This window comes from Bos javanicus, chromosome 9 (assembly GCF_032452875.1).
Source record: "Bos javanicus breed banteng chromosome 9, ARS-OSU_banteng_1.0, whole genome shotgun sequence".
Classification (NCBI taxonomy): Eukaryota; Metazoa; Chordata; class Mammalia; order Artiodactyla; family Bovidae; genus Bos; species Bos javanicus.
The window spans coordinates 67471859-67491255 of NC_083876.1; the positions used below are offsets into that span (position 1 = coordinate 67471859).

The following is a 19397-nucleotide window of genomic DNA, read 5'->3' on the forward strand; positions in this document are numbered from 1 at the left end:
ATTAAAATATCATAATAATGTGACAAACTTCTGCTTGAAAGACAGCCCTGACATACTTTAAGTAGGATATGTGCTTTTCACTTTTCTGCTAGGAATGATTTTTAATCCATCAGCATTTTCTAATGTAGTCATTCTAGGTCTGTTAACACGCATTTCCAGAAAGTCAGCCAAAGCTAGTGATGCTGGGCCATGGAAGGTCATTTGTTACAAATAGATAAGGGATATGCATATGAATAACTCATCAGAGATGGAAGTTTCCCTTCATCTACCTAATTTGGTGCTCTGATATGTGTTCTCACAAATCAACTTTGATTGTTAGGATGAAACCCAAGAAACTAGATGTTAGTTACACCAATTATTTTGTCAGTATAGGCATAACCAAAGAGTTACATTTATCATGTGAGCCCCATAATGATGATTAGAAGTATTCGTGGATATATGACAAAAATTAGACCCAATATAAGAGAAAAAAGATTTATTTTAACTTTAGGCTGCTGCCCAATAATATTGAAAGCATTTTTACCAGTAAAAGGACTTTAAAATGTCTGAAAATAATCAATTCTGATTATTAGAAATGAAACCAAAATTTTCTTTAAATAGAATTGCCATCCTCACTTATTTCCACATTGCCATTAGAATCTTGAGACATATAGGGAAAGGCTGGTGAAAATATCACAGACTGAATTATAGCACCCTAATTCCACCAATAATCTCAATGAAATTTCAGAGTAATTGCAGTTTTCTCTTGGACATTGTAGAAAAAGTCCACTAGATTAAATGACAGTCCAATTGTCATAACATCACTGAAGAACCATTATAACCCACAGGCTCCTCTATTCCCACCTGATCTTGCAGTGCATCTAGTGCCATTGTGAATTAATTGATTTAAATCTAATTTTTCTCATTCTGCTTCTATGCCAGCCTGAAACCTTTGGCCTCCAATCGGCAAGGGGGTGTATCCCCTGCAACTGCAATTCCTTTGGGTCCAAATCATTTGACTGTGAAGAGAGTGGTCAATGTTGGTGCCAGCCAGGAGTAACAGGAAAGAAATGTGATCGCTGTGCCCACGGCTATTTCAACTTCCAAGAAGGCGGATGCACAGGTCTGTAAATGAGACTAAGCTCAATGCATTTATTACCTGGTTTGGTATTTAGGCTTCTATAGCAGTTTGTTCTACAAGGTTGCCAGAGATTAAATGAAATACACCAGGACAACAGGCAAACATATAATACAAAAGAATGCTTAACCTAATGCTTGACATATGTTTTTAATAAGTTAAAGGAAATACATTGTAATCTGAAACACTGCCCTGTAAATAGCTGTGCCTGCAATAAAAATCCATCAGCAGATCCCAGTTCTGCTGTCTCCCTCTGTCTGTGACCTCTGTCCAGCCAGTCACTCGAAGGGTACTGCAGCTTGAAAGAGATGTTCAATTTTTCTGATGCCAATGTTACCTTGGTTTAAACTTTACTCCCAAGCTAATATAGTTCAACTTTCCCTTTTCCTGTTGCAAAATTGGTACAACAAGCAGGGAAGTTAATATCTTTTTCTGGTATGGTAAAAAAAAAAAAAAATGTTTTCATCCACTTTCAGGTGCCTTGAAAACTGTGATGTTCTGAGAGCAAAATAGATTGGCTGTAGATGTTTGTTAGTTCCAGAGAAAATGTAAGCCGGGGTTGCTAACCCTGGCTCCCTCAAGCAGGGTTCTCATGTGTCTAGCCACAGCCTTCCTACAGATCCTGAATTAAGAAAATAGGAATTAACAGTACAGATGAAAGTAAAGTTTGAGCATTTGCCTTGATTTTATACTACTAAGTTGGAATCGACCTCTATTCCAATAATCACTTGGTAGAGTATTACTCTCATTTACTAAACTCAGTAATACAACATTGATGATACTCGTACGCTTTCAGAACATGATAAATACATGACAAGATTTTAAGACATGATTATTGACTACTAAAGAAAATTATGTTAGGGGTGGGAAGAATAATATTAAAAGCCAATACCCTAAAGATATTCTCAACTACTTCTGATGAACAGTTTTTATCATAAATTAAGCCATTATAAATTATTCTGAATATTATTATTATAGATCTTCTAAGAATCTATGTATAATCTCTAAGACAATATCTGTAGTTACTAAAAAGTATATAAGGCTGCATTTTAAAATGTACTCTATTCTTTATAAAAACAACTCTCACTAGCATTTTTACTTAATATTAATTGAAGAAAAAGTGCTACAAATTCAAATATATCCACTACCAGAAATTATAAATATCAAAAACATTATTTTAAAATGATGAAATGATGATAACATTTTAGAAATGCAAACTTAGTAGCATTCTAAGCCAAAGAAGCAGAACAGAAAAAAAATTTTTTTAAGCATAAAACAGCAGGGTAGCATTATGGTTGAAAACATGACTCTCACCAAAGAGCCTGGATTTGTTTAGTGGCTCTCCCACTTTAGAGATGTGGGTTCAATCGCTGGGTCAGGAAGATCCCCTGGAGGAGGGCGTGGCAACCCACTTGAGTATTCTTGCCAGGAGAATCCCATGGACAGAAGAGTCTGGTGGGCTATGGTCGGTCCATAGCGTCTCAAAGAGTCAGACATGACTGAAGCAACTTATCACTGCACACCACCAACAATTATTATATGACCTTGACTGAGTGACCTCACCTCACTGTACCCTGCAAATTTCATCTATTAAATTAGGGAAATAATAGTATCTGCCTCACTTGGGTTTTGTAAGAATTAGGTGACTTAATGGCCGTCTACTACTGTGGGCAAGAGTCCTTTAGAAGAAGTGGAGTAGCCCTCATAGTCAACAAAAGAGTTTGAAATGCAGTACTTGGATGCAATCTCAAAAAAGACAAAATAATCTCTGTTCATTTCCAAGGCAAACCATTCAGTATCACAGTAATCCAAGTCTATGCCCCAACCAGTAGTGTTGAAGAAGCTGAAGCTGAACAGTTCTATGAATACCTGCAAGACCTTCTACCACTAACACCCAAAAAAGATGTCCTTTTCATTATAGGGGAGTGGAATGAAAAAGTATGAAGTCAAGAGATACCTGGAGTAACAGGCAAATTTGTCCTTGGAATACAAAATGAAGCAGGCAAAGGCTAACGGAGTTTTGCCAAGAGAACTCATTGCTCATAACAAACACCCTCTTCCAACAACACAAGAGAAGACTCTACACATGGACGTCACTTGATGGTCAATACTGAAATCGGATAGATTATATACTTTGCAGCCTAAGATGGAGAAGCTCTATACAGTCAGCAAAAACAAGACTGAGAACTGACTGTGGCTCAGATCATGAACTCCTTATTGCCAAATTCAGACTTAAATTGAAGAAAGTAGGGAAAAACCACTAGACCATTCATGTATGACTAAAATCAAATCCCTTACAATTATACAGTGGAAGTGAGAAATAGATTCAAGGCATTAGATGTGAGAGTGGCTGAAGAACTATGGATTGAGGTTCATGACATTGTACATGAGGCAGGGATCAAGACCATCTCCAAGAAAAAGAAATGAAAAAAGGTAAAATGGTTGTCTGAGGATGCCTTACAAATAGCTGAGAAAAGAAGAGAAGCTAAAGGCAAAGGAGAAAAGAAAGATATACCCATTTGAATGCAGGGTTCCAAACAATAGCAAGGAGAGATAAGAAAGCCTTCCTCAGAGATCAATGCAAAGAAATAGAGGAAAACAATAGAATGGGAAAGACTAGAGATCTCTTCAAGAAAATTAGAGATACCAAGGGAATATTTCATGCAAAGATGGGCACAATAAAGGACAGAAATGGTATGGACCTAACAGAAACAGAAGATATTAAGAAGAGGTGGCAAGAGTATTCAAAAAACAATACAAAAAAGATCTTCATGACCGAGATAACCACGATGATGTGATCACTCACCTAGAGCCAGACATCCTGGAATGTGAAGTCAAGTGGGCCTTAGGAAGCATCACTATGAACAAAGCTAGTGGAGGTGATGGAATTCCAGTTGAGCTATTTTAAATCCTAAAAGATGATCCTATGAAAGTGCTGCACTCAATATGTCAGCAAATTTGGAAAACTCAGCAGTGGCCACAGGACTGGAAAAGGTCAGTTTTCATTCCAACTTCAAAGAAAGGCAATACCAAGGAATGCTCAAACTACTCCACAACTGGACTCATCTCACACACTAGCAAAGTAATGCCTAAAATTATCCAAGTCAGTCTTCAACAGTGCTTGAACCATAAACATCCAGATGTTCAAACTGGATTTAGAAAAGGCAGAGGAACCAGAGATCAAACTGCCAACATCCTCTGGGTCATCGAAAAAGCAAGAGAGTTCCAGGAAAGCATCTACCTCTGCTTTATGACTACGTCAAAGCCTTTGACTGTGTGGATCACAACAAACTATGGAAAATTCTTAAAGAGATGGGAATGCCAGACCACCTGACCTGCTTCCTAAGAAATCTATATGCAGGTCAGGAAGCAACAGTTAGAACTGGACATGGAACAACAGACTGATTCCAAATTGGGCAAGGAGTATGTCAAGGCTGTATATTGTCACCCTGCTTATTTAACTTTTACACAGTATAACTTTTATACTTTTGTACATCATGTGAAATGCTGGGCTGGATGAAGTACAAGCTGGAATCAAGCTTGCCAGGAGAAATATCAATAACCTCAGATAGGCAGATGACACCACCCTATGGCAGAAAGCGAAGAAGAACTAAAAAGCCTCTTGATGAAAGTGAAAGATGAGAGTGAAAAAGTTGGCTGAAAACTCAGCATTTAGAAAACTAAGATCATAGCATCTGGTCCCATCACTTCATGGCAAATAGATGGGGAGAGAATGGAAACAGACAGACTTAAATTTTGGGTTCCAAAATCATGGCAGATGGTGACTGCAGCCATGAATTTTAAGACGCTTGTTCTTTGGAAGAAAAGCTGTGTCCAACCTAGAAAGCATATTAAAAATCAGAGACATTACATTGCCAAAAAGGTCTGTCTAGTCAAAGCTATGAATTTTTCAGTAGTCACGTATGGATATGCGAGTTGGACTATAAAGAAAGCTGAGCACCAAGAATTGATGCTTTTGAACTGTGGTGTTGGAGGAAACTCTTGAGAGTCTCTTGGACTGTACGGAGACCCAACCAGTCCATCCTAAAGGAAATCAGTCCTGAGTATTCATTGAAGGACTGATGCTGAAGCTGAAACTCCAATACTTTTGCCACCTGATGGGAAGAACTTACTCATTTGAAAAGACCCTGATGCTGGGGAAGATTAAAGGCGGGAGGAGAAGGGGACGACAGAGGATGAGATGGTTGCATGGCATCACCCACTCAATGGACATGAGTCTGAGTAAGCTCTGCGAGTTGGTGATGGACAAAAAAGCTTGGCGTGCTGCAGTCTATGGGGTCACAGAGTCAGACGTGACTGAGAAACTGAACTGAATGGCCATAAAGTATCATTTTAAATATAGAGGTGTATACATGTCCATCTCAAACTCCCTAACTGAATGGTTAATTTCTATTTGCAAGTAATGATTCAAACTGTCCCAAGACATTGTTTAGCCCATAAATTTAAGCATATTGTGAAGCATTTTTTTCTTAGTAAGTGGTACACATAAAGTAAGTCCTTTGGCTTAAAATCAGCACAACAATAATAATAATAATAATAAACAATGGCTAACATTTATGTCAAGTGTTGTGCTAAACATTTTCCACAGCTGGGGTAGGATCCTGTGAGCAATGATAAGTGTGACCCCTTGAAAAATGAACTTAAATATCCTAAATGTATTTTTAAAGGATTTAATCATCATGTAACTAACTAAAAGATTTCTTATAACATTAGTCTTCTATTTGAATCTGAGTATTTGATGGCATTTTTCTTTCTTTCACTTCTTTGATTTGAAATGGTGCAGTAAAAAGTACTCAGCAACTGAGTCAACTGTAGCTAAAAGTGGCCTTGGATGCCTTCCTTGTCTTGGATGGCTTTGAAGATCTGTCAAATCTTTTTGTTTTTCTTCAGATCTTATGTTTGCATTCTTTGAGAATGTGTAATGGACACGGATGTTTTTACTCTTCACAGGAAGGAAATATTAATCTATAGATCATGAAAATTAGTTATGAACTTGGTGGTGGTTTAGTCACTAAGTTGTATCTGACTCTTGCGACTCCATGGACTCCTCTGTCCATGGAATTCTCCAGGCCAAAATGCTGGAGTGTGTTGCCACTTCCTTCTCCAGGGGATCTTCCTGACACAGAGATTGAACCCTGATCTCCTGCAGGCAGATTCTTTACCAACTGAGCTATGAGGGAAGCCCATAGTTATGTTTAGTTATGAACTTAAATCTAAAAACAATTAACCTTATAGTATTTAGATATAAGGGAATACAGTTAACAGGAAATCTGATACATCAGTTCCTTTTATCCTTAATCAAAAAGCTAAAAATGTTTGACATTTTTAAGCTATTAGTGAAACTCAGTATATATTTACTGAACAACCACTCTGGTGTATACTATGCTTGTGTGCATGTGTGCTCAGTCGCTTCAGTCGTGTCTGACTCCTTGCAACCCTGTAGACCATAGCCCAGGCTCTTCTGTCCATGGGATTCTCCAGGCCAAAATACTGGAGTGGGTTGCCATGCCCTCCTCCTGGGGAATTATACGGTACTATGATATGAAAAATGAATGAAGTGAGTTGTCATTTTCAAGGATCTTTAACTATAGTATGGAAAATAAAACAGCATAAATCACAGAGAAACCCACAAACAAAAAACTCAACACTTTATATCATTTTTTTTTTCTTTTTTAATCCTTTCACCTGTAAAGCTTGTGACTGTTCCCATCTGGGTAATAACTGTGACCCAAAGACTGGCCGATGCATTTGCCCACCCAATACCATTGGAGAGAAATGTTCTAAATGTGCACCTCGTAGCTGGGGCCACAGCATCACCACTGGTTGTAAGGTGAGTGAATTGCTTTATTTCATTTCATAATGTCATTTAAGGATTTCTATTTTGGTAGAACTCTGTAGTTGGGCATTTCAAGAGTCAGTATTACAAAACGATACAGATCTATTGCTATAGCATGATTGCAGAATCGATCATTATCTTACATTTTACTTATAGGAAAGATGAGTAAAGCAAGTACACATTTATATAGCTTAATCCATGATACTTTCAAAAAAGGAAGACAAAGAACCAAAAATTATAAAATAAAACTAGAAACATCTCTAACTTCATACCTACACACAATGAAATGTTAATATATCTCCAAAGTACAAGGAAATTAAGAATGAATTTTTTAAAAATCCACAAGAATTCCCCCAAAATTTTACCTAGATATTAGTTTTGGGGAGCTAGTTGAGAGGATTCTGAAGTCATTTAAACAACCTTTAGCTTACAAAATTCCCCATTTTTTCCATGAGTGAACCATAGTAAGTGATATGGCCAGACTCACATTTAGAGAAATTTATACAGCTTCAGGGCAGAAGGTTGCTTATAAGGCTGTTGCAAAAATGTTGGTGAGAGTTGATAGAAGCTGGTATGTGTGTGCTAAGTCATTCATGTCCCACTTTTTGGGACCCCATAAACTGTAGCCTGCGAGGCCTCTCTGTCCATGGGATTCTCCAGGCAAGAACATTAGAGTGGGTTGCCATGCCCTCCTTCAGGAGATCTTCCCAACCCAGAGATCAAACCTGTGTATCCTGTGGCTCCTGCACTGCAGGCAGATACTTTACCACTGAGCTACCAGGGAAGCCCCATAGCAGCTTGGCCTCAATTATCCACTAGTGTTTAGAAGGAAGGTTAAGTTACAACTCTTATGACTGAATAAGATATGGCTGAATTCATTTATTTAAGGAATAAGAAAGCGAAGGCTAAGGGATGACTGCCAGGTTTTGCTTTGCAACAGATGATGGATGAATGCAGACCAAGTAAGGTTTTTTCAATAATTTTATTTATTTACGTTATTTTAGCTATTTTCGGCTGTGCTGGGTCTTCACTGCTGTGGGCGGGCTTTCTCCAGTTGCAGCAAGGGAGGGCTGCTCACTCATTGCGGAATGCAGATTTCTCATTGCAGTGGCTTCTCTTGTGGAACATGGGCTCTAAGGTGCACAGGCTTCAGCAGTTGCTGTACCTGAGCTCAGTAGTTGCCACTCAAGGGCTGTAGAATGCAGGCTCAGTAGTTTTGGTGCATAGGCTTAGTCACTCCATGGCATGTCGGGATCTTCTGGACCAGGGAATCTAACCTGTGCCCCATGCATTGCAAAGCGGACTCTTAACCACTGGACTACCAGGGAAAACCCTAGGCCAAGTTTTTTTTTAAATATTTATATGTTTTCTATCATTACATTTACTGATCATTGAGTAAATACTATGTTGACTGAAGTTGATTGAAATTTTTTAATTACTTTGAACCACTGTTACAAATCTAAATTTCTGAATAGCTAGACACTTCATCATTATGAACAATTATAAACAATTTATAGAGCCCTCACAATTATTTATGAGGATGTATTCTACTATTTAAAATCTTTTTTGACTATAATCTAAATGAACAGTGATTTTTGAGATTTATAGCTTTCCTTGTGTCATGGATAATTTCTCTGTGCTGAGGTGTGAGCACACACATCATTTGAGCCTTTATTGAAGTAGAATATAAAGCCTGCCATCTTTCACTAGCAGGGGAACAGTGCATAAATCCTCTATTGCTAAACAAACATTACAGCTAATTATGATTTAAGTTTCATGTTGGCTGCAGTGTCATCTAAACATATGGTTAATAGTCTCATTTATTCTCTACTATAACTTCCTGAATAAACTTCCCAATTTGAAAATGTCCCAATTTTTTGACTGGTTTTTAAGAATTAATGCTTTCATTTTATGTAATAAATTGAGAAATAGACATTTCATAATTTTTTTAAGTCTCAAGAAAGTTATTTTAGTTAATAAAATCTAATACATTTATTTTAGTTAAATATATCATAAGACAATTTTAAAATTTATTACGTGATTATAGTTTCCATAACATACCATAGATTTATATTTCTGATTATGGCCAATTTTGTTTAAATAAGTAAGGAAAAATTACTTAAGTGGATAAGTCAGTCATCCTTATTTTGAATTCTCATTCTACATCTGATGTTCTATAAGAACAAGTTACTTGGCGTGATGAAGTGCTTTGTTCTATGCTTTTGAAACTATGGCAATGTTTGTAGTGTAATAAATAATCACTTTTAGTCCTTTGAGTTTAACATAACTTTTAGCAGCATCCCATACTGCAGGCCTTTTTACTGGAGAACAGTGAAGACAGAAAAATACTGAATCATAAAGATACCAAAAATAAGGCCAGGTGATATTTTAACATCAGAATCTGAGAAGATATTTTACCAAACATTTGGACAGGAAAGAGATAATAGATGGGACTCTGGTGATTGTACATCACAACCTGGAAAGAGGTGTCCCATAACTCAGTTCTTGGCAGGAGCAGAAGCAGGAATTGCTTTAGTAGTGGTGAATGTAAGAATTGAGCTGAGCAATGAAAGTGTGAGAAATGCCAAGTGAGATCCAGCCAGACTTGGATCTGGAAATCTGGCAAGTCACTATGTGTATGAGTCTTCCATAGAGCTGTAGTTCTGAGGAGGAAGATTAATAGGAAAGCACCGAAAAGAGTCAGGTCATAGACTAAGTACAAACCCTGATGGTGGTAAACTCAGACACACAGAGAGGCGATACCCTCTAGGGAGACAGAAACCACACCAGGGAAACTTAAACAGGGAAATAAAGAAAGAAAGTGAAGTCGTCCAGTTGTGTCCGACTCTTTGCGACCCCATGGACCGTAGCTTACCAGGCTCCTCTGTCCATGGGATTTTCCAGGCAAGAGTACTGGAGTGGGTTGCCATTTCCTTCTCCAGGGGATCTTCCCAACCCAGGGATCGAACCCAGGTCTCCTGCATTGCAGGCAGACGCTTTACCATCTGAACCACCAGGGAATAAACAGGGAAAGTAGAATATAAAGAATTGTTAACTGATAAAAGTTAGTTACAAAAAGGATAAAAAATGTATATGAAAGATCCTGAAGTGGTAGCTACTTCAGGAAGATCTACTGAAGCTACTTCAGTGGAAGATCCAAAAGAGTAGCTACTACTTCCAGGCTGAGGGGAAAATGAAAGTGTTAGGCACTCAGTTGTATCCTACCCTTTGTGACCCCTTGGACCCGCCAGGATCCTCTGTCCCTGGGATTCTCCAGGCAAGAATACTGGAGTGAGTAGCCAGTCCCTTCAGGGGAATCTTCCTGACCTGAGGATCAAACCCGAGTCTCCTGCACTGCAAGCAGGTTGTTTACCTGAGCTATCAGGGAAGCCCCAAGGGTAAGAGGGTGGACTGTAAAGGAAGCAAGGTCTTCCCCCGTTCTCCACTCCCAACAATACTTGGGTTCAGACATCTTTGAAGAGACTGTGGCAACCACAGGGCTACACAGCCTGCTGGTGGTACAACAGCAACAACAACAACGATAATAAATAACTTGCCAGAGTTTATGGGCAAGTGCTGGCCTATAGACACTGCCCATCGTTACTGGAGGATGCAGACTTGCTGGAGCTGCTGAGAAGCAGCCTGTCATGGTCAGTGCTTGAGTGCAGACCTAAACAGCAGGGGAGAGAGTGGCCTGATGGCACAGCTTGGGATTCTTTATGGGCCTCCGGGCTCCCATGCTAAATAAGTAAATAATAGTGATGATGATAGTAATGAAGAACCACAACCCAGAAGAGAAATGTCTTTCCATGACCATGGCCTTATTTGGGTCTCTCCTGGACCCTCTAAAGACTAAGTTTAACATTCTGTTACTGGCCAGGGGGAAATGTCCGTAGAGGTCTAACTGTAATGTCATAAAACAAGGCAAAGAGGAGTGAGTTTAGAGCTCAGAGACAGCAGAGAGATCCTTGGCACAGCTGATCTCTGAAAATGATGTATTCCAAGATCTTAAATAACATTTTAGTAATTCACTTAAATTTTCATTTAAATTCAAGGAGCTTTGAGCTCTAAATCAGAAGCAGAAAGCCTTAAGGAATAGAAGACGAGATATGTGGATGAGCAGCAAATTGAAAATTGCTGCTGAGATGAAACAAAAAAAGTATTGAAAAGAAGCTAAAAATGCAATACTGTAATTAAAATAAGCATTGATGTTATATACATACAACAGAATTTTCACTGTGTTAGGATAGCAAGGACAAAATGGAGAACAAATGTGAGAGGCAAATAGGGAGATGACTACAGAAGACATTAGTAAATTATAGATTTGACAGATAGAAATTATGTACTTCAAGAATTACAGGTGATTCTGAAGAAGAAAATTGATAAATTAGAACAGAAGTAAAAATCAAAAACAAAGTTGAAGAAATAGTACTGAATTAAAAAACAATTGTATTCTCAAACTGAAAGAGTTCACCATATTCCAGTAAATTAATTTTTTAAAAGACTCAAACTTGTATAAATTTCTAGCAAGATATCATATTATATAAATTATGAGAATATATCTAGGAATATCTATATATATATACTAGATATATATATATATCTAGTATATCTAGGAAGAAGAAAAAAAGGTTACTGGCAAGACACTTCAAATTGGGCCTGTCTGCAAAACTTAACTCTAAAAAAAAACCCTAGTATCATTTTTCCTCTAAATTCTTCCTGGCTTCCCCACATCTGGTTTGGTACTTTTTGTATACTCTCATAGGATTTTGCACTTCGCCTATTATATCATGCTTATTCCATTGTGTTATATTTATATATTCTTTCCCTTGATTAAACTGTAATATATGTCTCTAAACACTAAATGCTGTAAAAAGGAAATGATAAGGTAAAATGGCTTTGTCAGAAGTTCACTCTTTGAAACAAGAGGTGTTTGAAGAAAATCTATACCTAACTCCTCCTCAACACAAAGAGAGAAAATGCAGTTTCTTTCTTATTCAATAGCTTTATGGTTTCTGGACACTCATATATTTTAGTAAGTGCAGGAAGCAATTTTAGCATTATGTTCACCAGTGTTTCCCAAGCGACTCAGCTAGAACAGTACAAAGCATATAACAGACACATGATTAATATGTACTTAATGGAAGCATAGAAGCATTAGAATTAAAATTTAAAGATATTGCCTGTGAAATGGTATTAATTGTTGCTATTTTCATCTCCTCTGTAGGCTTGTAACTGCAGCTCAGTAGGCTCCTTGGATTTCCAGTGCGATCTAAACACGGGCCAGTGCAAGTGTCATCCAAAATTCTCTGGTGCAAAATGTACAGAGTGCACTCGAGGTCACTGGAACTACCCTCACTGCAGTCCCTGTGACTGCTTCCTGTCAGGGACTGATGACTCAACCTGTGATTTAGAGACTAAAAAATGCTCCTGCGTCGATCAGACTGGGCAGTGTACTTGTAAGGTATGCGCTGCTGAAATTTAGGAAGGAAAAAAAAACCTTACTCAGTTCTATGTGCATTGCTGTTTTAACTTCAGTTATTTATTCCTGCATCATTAAGCTGAAAAGAAGGACATACGAAAATTCATTGCCAGACGCAGAGACTTTTCCTGATATACAGATAAGCACTGCTTTTTAAGAACTTATTTTCAACCAGAACCCAATTTTTTTTTTCCCTAGCTCAAATGAATGATGTATTTTCGAAAGTAAAGTTTAGTTTCTCTTTACGTATTTACTTTTCTTAAACAAGAATAATCTGGAAGGGAAAAGAAGTCAGTTCTCTTAAGCATCACTAGAGAAAACCACAGCTAAATGATAAAGTTTATTTTTTAAAAAAATTACTCTTCAAATTAACCCACAATCACTGTACACTGAAAAATATATTTACTGCTGTGGAAGTTCAGTAAAATTTCTTCAAGTATAAACACTGACATTACAAACAGTGACTGTATGCAAATTCCAGCCCTCATTAATACTGCTAAATGATGTAGAAAACAGTTGATTAAAAATGATAAGAAGGATTTTTTCCCCCTAAGATATTTCTGGAAAATCAATCCCAGGATAAATGCAGTAAAGACTGGGTCAGAAGCATTAGTATATTTTCAAGAAAAGTCTATGCAAAGAGGGTCCAAGGAAACAGGAAGGTGAAATCTGGAGGGGTTGTGAAGATTCTTGAGTATTTAGGAAAATGGAAGCTTCTGCCATTAAAAGTCCTAGACAAAACAAAAAGTATGATGGTGCATTATTACATATTATGGTTATATATTATATTTAATACATGCTATATGTGTGTATATTCAGCATTCCAAAATAACTATATGAATCTATATTTTAACATCTTTCTTGCTTTTCACAACTTTGCATCACATCAAAGTTTGGGAATCAGTGGAATTTCATTTCACTTTCAAAATTCTAATGACTCTTTCATAATCCTCACAGTGGAATAGTAGGAAATGTGCTGCTTAAATGTAAAAGAAAATAATATACAATATTCTTAATAATGTATGTAGTTATAAATAAAGTGTTTTTTTAGACCAATGACATGCTAACAAAGAGATTACCTACTCTGCTATTTGAGATGTGAATTTAATATTCAGTGTTCTTTTATTTATTTTTTGTTTCATTTTCTTTAAAACATTCTCCTGTTATTTATTCTTGAGTTTATTTCTCTCACAACTTCCCCATATGGACTCTGAAGAACTCTCCTCTTTCTTCAGGTGAATGTGGAAGGGATCCACTGTGACAGGTGCCGGCCTGGCAAATTCGGACTTGAGGCCAAGAACCCACTTGGCTGCAGCAGCTGCTATTGCTTTGGCGCCACTACTCAGTGCTCTGAAGCAAAAGGACTGATCCGTACGTGGGTGAGTAAGGACCTGCTGAGCCATGTAATGGTATAACGTTAGTTCCTGCTGGTGTCTTTTAGCCAGGCACCAAGGGGCAGGAGGAAATGGCAAAACGTTTAAGTAACCTTTTCCCCTGTGCTCATTTAGAACTGGTAGAGGGGCCATGTGCCATTAGATGATTGGAGTAGACACCTTTTTTATTCTTTCTTTAAAAGTATTCATTTACTGTGGATAAGGAAATAGATGCCAAGTGAGCAAGGAAAACATTATAAGGGAAATGTTATGTCTGGGGATGGGAAGAAGCTGCCTTCTGCAGAGTGAGAGCATTAGAGCAAGAAAGTAGATGTGTGCTCATGTAGTGAAAATCTGAACTGGTTGCTCATTTATTCCAACCAGCCTTAGAGAATTGTCACTCGTTAGGATGGAAAAATGTTCATTTTTAACCTTAATTTTCCTTTAACCCTTCCTACTTTTCAACTCTGCTTTTTGTTAGTGTGAAAGACCAGTTGCACAGATGTTGTAGATTTCCCTAGGCAAACAAGTCCTAAGGGTTTATCGCCTCTCCTGTCTTCATTGCCCATGAGTTATGTTTCTCATGAGAACACTTCATCATATGGGGACAGGGCCACAAATAGACACACAGTCCTTTAGAGGAGGCCTCCAAAGACTTACACTTAACACCCTGCTGTGTTTTTATCCCACACAGGTAACGCTGAAGCCTGAGCAGACCATCCTGCCACTGGTGGATGAGGCCCTGCAGCACACAACTACAAAAGGCATCATTTTTCAGCATCCGGAGATCGTTGCACACATGGATCTGGTGAGACAAGAGCTCCATTTGGAACCTTTTTATTGGAAACTTCCAGAACAATTTGAAGGAAAGAAGGTAAGGACAAGAATGTTGAAGTCACATGAGAGCAAAATGAATAAGGCTTTTTTCTAAAAGGTTTTTAGAATAAGGCTATTCGGAGAGTTATCTAACTCATCATTTCTCATTTTATTTTGTCAGTTGATGGCCTATGGCGGTAAACTCAGGTACACCATCTATTTTGAGGCTAGGGAAGAGACAGGTTTCTCTACATACAACCCACAAGTTATCATTCGAGGTGGAACTCCTGCTCATGCAAGGATTATCATCAGGCATATGGCTGCTCCTCTGATTGGCCAATTGACTAGGCATGAAATTGAAATGACAGAGGTAAGGTGGTTAGGTGTTGGGTGCCATGTTGCCAATGCATTTGCACTGAGTTTCTTCACAGTGGTTTCTTTTCTCGTTAACAGAAAGAATGGAAATATTATGGTGATGATCCTCGAATCAGCAGAACTGTGACCCGTGAAGACTTCCTGGATGTACTATATGATATCCATTATATTCTTATCAAGGCTACATATGGAAATATCATGAGACAAAGCAGGTAAACTATAATAAATATCCAAGTTAGTTTCTTCTTCTTGAGTCTGTAAGAAAGATCAGTGAGATGTCAGACAAGAAAGATTTAGAAGTTGGGTTGCTGGTGTGATGATAGAAGACTAGTCAAGAATGACATCCAGGTCACCTGGTGTGAGTTATCACCACCATTTCCCCAACAAGAGACACAGAACCAGAAGCAAGATTAAGGGGGCAGATATTGAACTGATCCTCAACATGGTGAATTTCAGATGCTAAGCAAAAATTCAGGAGAAGATGTCCTGCAAGGTAGAGAGAGTTTGCTGCTGGGCTATAAATACGTTGTGAGATTGCTGAGAAAGTGTCCTCCTTCCACCCTCAGGGGAACTGGGCAGGGCCAAGTTGGTCCTGTCTCTTCCAACCATATGCATTACACACTCCAGTGTGTAATACGATATAGCCATCTTCCCTCTGCCATTCGCACCTGTTCACTCCAATGTGTGATATGATATAGCCATCTTCCCTCTGCCTTATGATGTGAAAAGACTGGGGATCACATTGAATAAGAAAGTACACAGAAGAAGAGCAAAAATGACTGTCATGAAAGCCAAAGGATGAGAATACTATAAAGGTGTGGGTATGGTCTTTTAATGACCCAAAGAGGACAATTAAAATGAAGCTCTTTGAAAGTTAGAATCACCAGTAACAATTACAATACCAGTTTTAGTGAAGTTCTAGGGCAGTAAGAGCCTCAAAGTTTTGAGGAATGAATGGGACACAATGAATCTAATATTATGAGTGGAGACTATTGTTTTCTGTGAATAAAATTGTAAAAGGGAAGAAAGAGGAAATGTCAAAGGTCAAGGGCTGATTGTTTAATCTGAGAGACAAGTAAGCATGTTTATATACCATGGGACCGGGGAGGGGGAAGAATTAGCAGCAAGATATACATAAAAATGATAGAATAAAGAGAAAATAAATAATGGAGAAGTTGTGGTACTTCAACATCGTGAGTACACGTTTACTTGAGGTCATGTGCCTCAAGTATAACGAAAACTTATCTAATGAGATAGAATGAGGAACTGTACAGATGTAGCTAAATGTTTACTGTGGAGGCAGAAAGTTGAGATTATACACATAGTCTCAGTTTCTCTGGCGTGTTAGTGTCTCTATTATAAGAATATGAAATCAATAGATGTTTAAAAATAATCTTATGTAACAAAATAGTAGATCAGTGCAGGAAAGCAAGAGAAAATTATGAACCCTCTCATTGACAAATCAATGAATCTAAAAATACCATGTTTCAAATGTTTCCATTATTAAGCATGTGGCAGAAAATCCTTTCTTTATTGCAGAAGATCCATATTGCTCTTCTGATTATACCAGAAGTAGAGACCAAATCAAGGACCAAAATTCACTTTCAAGTCTGTATTGCTTTGATTTCTTTTTCATATTTCTTATTTCTGACAGGAGGTTCTTTTTTTTAATCGTAGATCTTTGTTGGTTATCTATTGATATTTTAAATATAAAAATGTGTATATGTCAATCCCAAGCAGGAGATTCTTTCCATGAAATAATTTTAAAAAGCATGAACCAAAATATCTTGTCAATTATATTGTTAATTATTTTAGAATAAAAAATATAAATTAGGTGACAGAAGCCAAACAGGTTCACATGTTGTAGAAGAAAGCAAGTAACCTTGTGAGTGTGCAAATATGTTATTTTGAAAATTGTTCCCTGCTTAATAAAAAAAAAGTTTGCTAGCACACAGAATATTTTGTTAGTAGATCTGTTAGAAATGATGTTGTCCTGCATTTTTCATCATGCTTTTTTCACCTCTCACACTGATCCCACCTTTCTGCACCTTAAGACTGCTTTTTCCCATAAGTCCCTTTCTCTTATCACTTTATTTCATATACCTCACTAGATAATATCCTTTGGCTTAGGATTTCCTTTTTAAAAAACACTAAAATAAGTAAATACTTCACTTTTTCTAGAGTCAATAAAAACTAGAGTGAACACCTAGTAACGATAAAAACAAATAAACAGTGGGTCAGCACTTGATTTTGTAAGACAAAGAATTTTGACAAAGATCAGAAATATGTTTGAGTCTTCCTCTCAACATAGTTAAGACAGAACCCCACTTCTTTATTCAGTTACAAATTTAGAAAGTCTCAGAAGCAAAGAGTTTTTTATACATGTGGTTTGAGATTCCAACTTTGTACATGTTAACGCTGAAATTTCCTTTTTTCTTTGCTTTTGTACTCTCCTACAAAAATTTATTTGAAGATCTTAACAACTTTGTTTTTTAGTATTCATTTACATAGAAGTCTGAATTTGGCTAATTCCCTGATTCAGGCAAAACAGTCAGTCTCTCATTCCCCAGGGGAAAAAAAAGATAACGTGTTGCAGAAATGTCTATTGCTAACACCATTCAGGTTCCATTTGATTTTTAAATACTCACTAGTCTGTTGTGTGTGTGTATGTGCCAGAGAAGGGAAGATGATGCTAGTAACTCCTCAGGTTATAGAATACCTTGAGATAACAGCAGAGATGATTTCTCAACAAACACCAGGTTACCTTCTTACTCCAGAGAATGCAGAGTCCTCCTTAAAGGAGGGGAGTGGCTTATTTACATATCACAAATGCTGTGCATCTACAAGAAGAGGAGAATGAAATCTGAATTTTAACTGAACATGTGTTTCATAAAGGCTGGCTGGTCTTCAGATCCCAGATTACAATAGGAGCCAAATCAGAATGTGCATTCATAATTCAGTACCAATAAAACCTACCTATGCTTGTTATAAAGTTTATGATTCAAGCTCCTTAAGCTTTTAGAGGTGCCTTTTATTGAAGCAAAACTATTCATTGTCTCATTTAAAAGTTTATTTGCAGAACATTTCATGTTACCAGTTAGTCAGTCATGAAATAGTCTGAGTTTATGGACTGCATATATTTTTAATGTATAATTTCAAATTACTGCAAAAGGTATCAGTATTTTCACTGTGAATAATTTTTTTCAATTACAAGGACCTTTCCACCAATAGGAAATGTGGATTAAGTTAGTTGAAGGAAAGACTAATTTGAGAGGTTCTTTATCTTCAAAAAGAGATCAATATTACTGTAATATGCTCAAGCATTGTTTTCTAGGTGGTTTTCTAAAGTTCTTGAAAGAATGTTCAGAGATTCAAGAGCAAGAAATTGGGACCAGTTGCAAAGTAAAAGCAATTTCACTAGTAATGACAGGAGATTTGCCAACAGAGAATGACCTTGAGTTGTCTCTTTGAAAGAATGAAAATATCTAATTAATTGGCCATGTCTACCTGAAGCCACTCACATTTTTAGAAGCGGAGGGAAAACTCTTTATAATAACTTCTCAACAGGACATCAGACATCTAATTTCCCAAACACTTTATGATTTATGTGAATATTTTGCTAATGTGGAATCTCACCCTTTGAGGAAGCAAAAATGCAGGAGTAAGATGTGGAACATGGAGCCCCTAAAATTTAGCAGCTCCAAAACAAAGAATGAGTTTGTGGTTGTTAACAAAACCTTGGGAAGACCCTTCTTGCAGGATTGAGTATTTGCTAGGTAAGCTTAATTTACTGGTACTGCCATCTAAGTATTTGCTCACTGTTTCCAGGATTTCTGAAATCTCAATGGAGGTAGCTGAACCAGGACGCATCACAGCAGTGACTCCTCCAGCTCACTTGATAGAAAAATGTGATTGTCCCCCAGGCTATTCTGGCTTGTCCTGTGAGGTAAGCTGGCTCCAACTAACCTGCTTAAGCCCGACTTACTTAACCAGCTGAATGGAAATACTCCCAGGACCACCTTTAATGCAATCGGTTTTACTTTCAAGCATACCTTCAACCTACTTTATTTGACCTTCCACTCATAGTATGTGATTGCAGTAAGAAGAAGATGATGTTATTGTTTGCTAGAAGTAGGACTCATGACTCAAGGGAAATATTTAATAAAAATTAAAAGATTTGTAAAAATATGAAACAGGAAATAATGTTTTCTTAAGGCCCACTTACTGCATCTGATCTGTTTTCTTGGCACTTTTTTATGAACAGTGAGAGACATTGAAACTTCAGTGATTATGAGATAAGATTATATTGGGATTTGAGAGAATTTGAGAGATTATTTTAAAATACAGTATGTCAGAACTTAGGCAATAAATATCAGA

General features: G+C 37.4%; 1 protein-coding gene across 1 annotated transcript in view; it reads left to right on the forward strand.

Annotated features, from left to right (window-relative positions):
* LAMA2 (laminin subunit alpha 2) overlaps nucleotides 1–19397 on the forward strand; it is a 706382-nt gene that overhangs the window by 459896 nt on the left and 227089 nt on the right. Inside the window, exons 21-28 of the mRNA XM_061427935.1 lie at nucleotides 922–1102; nucleotides 6832–6968; nucleotides 12202–12438; nucleotides 13692–13835; nucleotides 14524–14703; nucleotides 14827–15015; nucleotides 15099–15232; nucleotides 18849–18966. Of these exons, the coding sequence (XP_061283919.1) occupies nucleotides 922–1102; nucleotides 6832–6968; nucleotides 12202–12438; nucleotides 13692–13835; nucleotides 14524–14703; nucleotides 14827–15015; nucleotides 15099–15232; nucleotides 18849–18966 (1320 nt within the window). The remainder of the gene's footprint in view (nucleotides 1–921; nucleotides 1103–6831; nucleotides 6969–12201; nucleotides 12439–13691; nucleotides 13836–14523; nucleotides 14704–14826; nucleotides 15016–15098; nucleotides 15233–18848; nucleotides 18967–19397) is intronic.